This window comes from Cyrtonyx montezumae, unplaced genomic scaffold (genome assembly GCF_038088225.1).
Source record: "Cyrtonyx montezumae isolate F1298 unplaced genomic scaffold, pur_monq_1.0 scaffold_48, whole genome shotgun sequence".
NCBI classification, from domain to species: Eukaryota; Metazoa; Chordata; class Aves; order Galliformes; family Odontophoridae; genus Cyrtonyx; species Cyrtonyx montezumae.
This window is the reverse complement of record NW_027072054.1, coordinates 1,028,684-1,033,433: the sequence shown is the minus strand read 5'-3', so window position 1 is coordinate 1,033,433 and position 4,750 is coordinate 1,028,684. Positions and strand designations below refer to the sequence as shown.

General features: G+C 49.9%; 1 protein-coding gene across 1 annotated transcript; it reads right to left on the bottom strand.

Annotated features, from left to right (window-relative positions):
* Positions 1-443: 443 nt before the first annotated feature.
* Positions 444-1,559, bottom strand: LOC136055778 (feather keratin Cos1-1/Cos1-3/Cos2-1-like). The gene is made up of 2 exons (XM_065747660.1): positions 1,461-1,559; positions 444-1,082 (listed from the first exon to the last, which is right to left on the bottom strand). The coding sequence occupies exons 1-2, from the start codon at positions 1,557-1,559 to the stop codon at positions 756-758; spliced, it is 426 nt and encodes a 141-aa protein (XP_065603732.1). The 3' UTR covers positions 444-755.
* Positions 1,560-4,750: the final 3,191 nt, after the last annotated feature.

The window sequence follows — 4,750 nt, the reverse complement described above, 5'->3', positions numbered from 1 at the left end:
GGAATGACCCCTATGGCCAGCATGTGCAGGGAGCTCTGTATCAGGCAGCGGCCAGGCTCCGCCATCATCACTGGGCACTCTCCCATGGTGAGAGGAATGCTGCAAAGGTCCAGGTACGCATCCCGCAGATCTGGGACCTGACTGCTGTAGACGCTGCCTTGAGAGAAACACAAATGTCTATTGTGACCTGGCCCTCCCCTTCACTCCCCATCACCCTCTATCCTGGAACACTGGGAAATGCTTATATCCATAGAAATCAGAAGAAGGAAAATTAAACAACAAAAAAAAAAAAAAAAGCCAAGGGACACAATGAAGCTTGCAGTAAACGTTTTATGAGTCTAGGGAGGGTAATGATGTCAGTCCAAGTGGAGATCCCAAGAGTGGGGATCAGCAGGAGCAGACAAGATTCTGATCTGCTTTTCCGATGGCACAGTTGCCACGGGACACCCACCTAACTGCCCATCACAGGAGAGAGGCTAGCAGGTCACTCAGCTGGTTACTGGGACCTTCACAGAGAGTTTCAGGGAGGGCAGAAGACAGCAAAGAAAACAGAGTGAGAAAGAATGAGTGGAAGAGAGTATCGGGAGGCATTGGCCATGTTGTCAGAGAAGCCAGGATGGCTCTCCTGTCTGTCCAGACAGGGCAAGCCAGACATGGTCATCTCCTCTAAAAACAGCAGCACAAAGTCTGTTCTTCTGTCCAGCACCATGTTCTGTGATCGTGGGGGTCCTTGTCTCGGGCAGTGTCCAGCACCTTTAGCAGGGGTTGCACCTTCTGCTGCAGTAGCGGTTGGAGATGCAGGAGAGGTCAAAGCCCCCGGAGGTGATGGGCACTCCCTGACAGCTGAGGATGCTGCCAACAGCAGCGGAGGTGGAGGATCCCACGGCGGTGTTCTGTGGGAAGGAGCTGAGGATGGGTCCGGGCAGGGTCACCACCACGGGAGAGGGCTCGATGACAATGGTGGAGTCTTGGCACTGCCTGACACAGGGCTCATTGCAGCTGCTGGCCAGAGGAGTCGGGCCGCAGGGCTGGCATGGCACACACGGGTTGCAGCAGGACATGTCTTGGGGCTGGTGATGCACCTGCTGGGAGAGAGGACAGGTGGAGAAAATGAAGAGTCAGGAGCAGTCTGCCATCCCTCCAAGAGCAAACCATGCACATGCAGTATTGGGAGTCTGAGGCTGTGCAGGGATGATCGTGGGTTTCCTGCCCTCTTTCTGCCAGGATCCAGATAAGACACCCGCAGCGCCTATCTAGCTGCTTCTTAGACCGTAGCCCTGAGACCGCGTGTGCAGTCCCAGCTTCCCTCCAGGACAAATCTGCTCCCCACTTCCCTCTTCCTTGACCAGGAGCTCCATCATTTGTCATGGAACAGAGCTGACAGCAGATGGGAGGTCCTTTGGACTCAGGCCTTCTGATGGAGAGGGAGAATGAGAGACATAAAGGGACTTCACTCTCACCTGGTTCCCAAGAAGAAAGATGCAAGGGCAGAGAATGTCCGAGTAGGGAACCGGGCTGTCTTTTATAATGGATGTAGGCTGACCCATATCCAGAGACATCATTTATGGTAATGATTATGGTCTGACAAGTGCCTCTTGAATGCAGCACATCCCAGCTAATGATATGGACTGTGTGTTGGCTTCCTGTGCAGCAGTGGTATATTTCCAGCATCGTGTTATTTCCATTCCCCACTGACGGTGTCTACTGAGTCTCACAAAGGGAGGCCAAACTGTTTCCACACAACAAACACTAGTGTTGGCAACAGACACATTTCCTGTGCTAGAAGAGTCCAGCAGAGGAAAATGATGTCAGCCGGCGTCATTCCTGAGGGTTTCATAGGGGCTCTTTTGGCAAGAGGTGTACCAGCTCCTGAGTGTGAACCTATCCCACTTGTCACACGTTTCTGGGAAATTATGATGCCCTCTTTGGTCTCCTCCTGTTTTGCCACAGGGATCTTGGAAGGGGAAACAGTTGTGTTGATGGCCCCACAGCTAATGGTCCATCAACAGGGTTGTTTTAGTAAGAAAGAATCAGAAGAGCTAGAGAGAGAGAGGCTTAATCTTATATCTCTTCACATGATAGGAATGCCAATTTTGAGCAGAGGAACATGGAATCGGATGGATTTGCCCAGGTTACACTCTGTTGATCCTTTCCATTGAGAATCACTTCTTCCTTTCCTTATTGTGCTGCCTTTTATTTTCTGGGTGCACAACTGAAACAAACCTTACATGTTTTCCTTTCAACGATGGAAGCTAATTTCTGCCATGACGTGCTTAGATCTTCAGCACTGGTAAGCTCCGCACGTTCCATCGGATTCCTTTTGTGACAGCCTCAGGATAACACCATGCTTCTTCAGTCTGAAGCGGAAGACCCAGGTGAGAGAACGTGGCAACAGCAGTGGCTCCAGTGTCTCGTTTCAAGTCTCCCATCACAGTTTCCCTCTGTGCGCAGTCTCTCTGAGTACCACAAAATGTCAGTAACGCATATAGGGCCGTTAGCATATGTTTGTATCTCCTGTGTCCTGGTTCTGTGCAAATGTCTGCAGCTGTAGATTTTGCATCTGTGTGCATGTCCACATCTGTGTGCGTGTCCTGGGCCACAGCACAGGAATCATTCCTGCAGCCTGGTTTCTGGAGCGTCGGAAGAACTAGGGCCCTGTGCAGTGTCTCATCCTATGCTCTGAGTCGTGTCAGGCACACACACAGGACCAGGGCTTGGCAGCGCTGATCACTCCATTCTGTCCCACCCTGTCTTGTCCTGTGCCATCCTGTCCTGCACCATCTTGCTGCCCTCCTACCTGCTCCATTTGCCTGGGATGTTTCAGGCAGGCACCTGCTTTCTCCTCTGCTCAAGAAAATTTGCAGTCATTGCCCAGCTAACCGCACACATGGCTGTAACCCAAAATCTGATGCTCGTTGGCAAGAGCACAGACCAAACCCTGCTTGCACTGATTTTCCTAGCAGTCAAATTCCCATCCACTTTCTTTGAGGAATCAAGCAAAAATGGCGGGAGAAAAGAACAGATGAGCAAGGCAGTCATGGAGAAATTCTGGGGGAAAAGGAGTGTATACGCAGTGTGCAGAAGGAGCCTGGCCACTTGTGAGGGATATGTGAATGGTGTCAGAGACTGAAAGGATGCAGCTAGGAAGGCTTTGGCCCACTTAGAATTATATTTGGTGTGAAAGATCAAGGATAAACATATGTCAACAGCAAAAGGAAGATGAGAGGAAACGTGGATCCTCTGCTTAATGAGTTGTGTGCCTTGATAGGAGGTGACACAGAGAAGGCAGAGATGCGGAATACCGTCTTTGCTACGGACTTTACTGCTACTACTGCCCCTTGGATATTCCAGACTCTGGAGGTAAGAGAGAGAGTCTGGAGAAAAGATGGCTTCCCCACGGTTGAGGAACTGCTCAGAGATTGTCTACGCAAAACCAGAGCACTCAGTTCCATGGCCCTGTTGGGATTCACCCTTAAGGGACTAGGGAGCTGGCAGAAGTGCTTGCCCAGATGCTTTTTATTACCTTTAGAAGGTCCTTGAGAATGGGATAGGGGCAAGAATACTGGAGGATAGCCAATGTGACGGCACTCTTCAGTAAGCGCAAGAAGGGTGATCCCAAAAACTAGAGGCCAGTCAGCCTCGTCTCCATCCCTCAAAAAGGAGATGAAGCATCCTGTTGTGGATGCTCCCCCCAAGCAATTGGAAGAAAAGAAGTTGATCAGGAGTAGTCAACATGGATTCACTAAAAGGAAATCATGCTTGGGCAACTGTGTAGGCTCCTGCAACGTCATCACGGGCTAGCTAGACGAGGGTAGAGCAGTGAATGTTGTGTACCTTGCACCAGTAAGGCGTTTGATGCTTTCTGCCACAACATCCTTGCAACAAAGCTTAAAAAGTGTGAGATAGGTGAGCAGATGGTGAGGTGCACGGAGAACTTGCTGACTGGCAGACATCAGAGAAGCACGATGAACAGTGCAGAAGCTAGTTGGAGGCGTGTAGATTTCGGTGATCACCACGGGTTGGTACTTTGTCTGGTCTTGCTTGATGTCATCATCGGTGATCAAGATGGTGGCGTCAGTTCTCTCCTGTGGACATTTCCTGACAATATGAAGCTGGGATGAGTGGAGAATTGGAGGCCCAGAGCGTCTCTCATCAGTGTTTATAAATATCTAAAGTGCAAATGTCAGGAGAGTGTTTTTCAGACTTTCTTCTATGCTGTACAGCAATAGAACAAGGGGGAACGGACTGAAACTGCAGCACAGCATATGCCTAGACAACATATTCCTCCAGATGATCCTAGAGGTCCCTTCCAATCCCTGCAAATCTGTAATTCTGCTGCCATTTTCTTGGCTTCCGTTTCAACTCCTCAGCACTGATGCCGTGGATCAGGATCTGCACCGTGAAATGTGGGAAAAATCCTCTCGGTCCTGTGTGACTCTTCACTAAATCAGCAGTCCCATCACTTGGAGTAAATATGATATACCTGCTGCCTGTATGACTCCCTTCATTTTTTCTTATTAAAACAGTCCTGCTCTTACAACATTTGCACTTGAGTCTTTTTGGAGATCTGTACAATTTCTTGCAGCATTCCATGATCAAAGAGGCAAAATGGTAGGAGGCAAAATAGGGCAGCAGGATTTTCCAGAGAAAGGGTCAGATGGGAGAGAGTCACATTCAGGAGCTCGTACACTGCTTGCCAGAAGGGCCCGTAAGAATCCCTAAGGAAAGACCCAGGCTGACATCGTTTGCC

Coding starts and splice junctions, on each gene's coding strand:
- LOC136055778 (XM_065747660.1), bottom strand. CDS start 1,559: ATGTCTCTGGATATGGGTCAGCCTACATCCATTATAAAAGACAGCCCG. Junction 1,083..1,460: donor TCTTTCTTCTTGGGAACCAG/GTGAGAGTGAAG, acceptor CTCTCCCAGCAG/GTGCATCACCAGCCCCAAGA.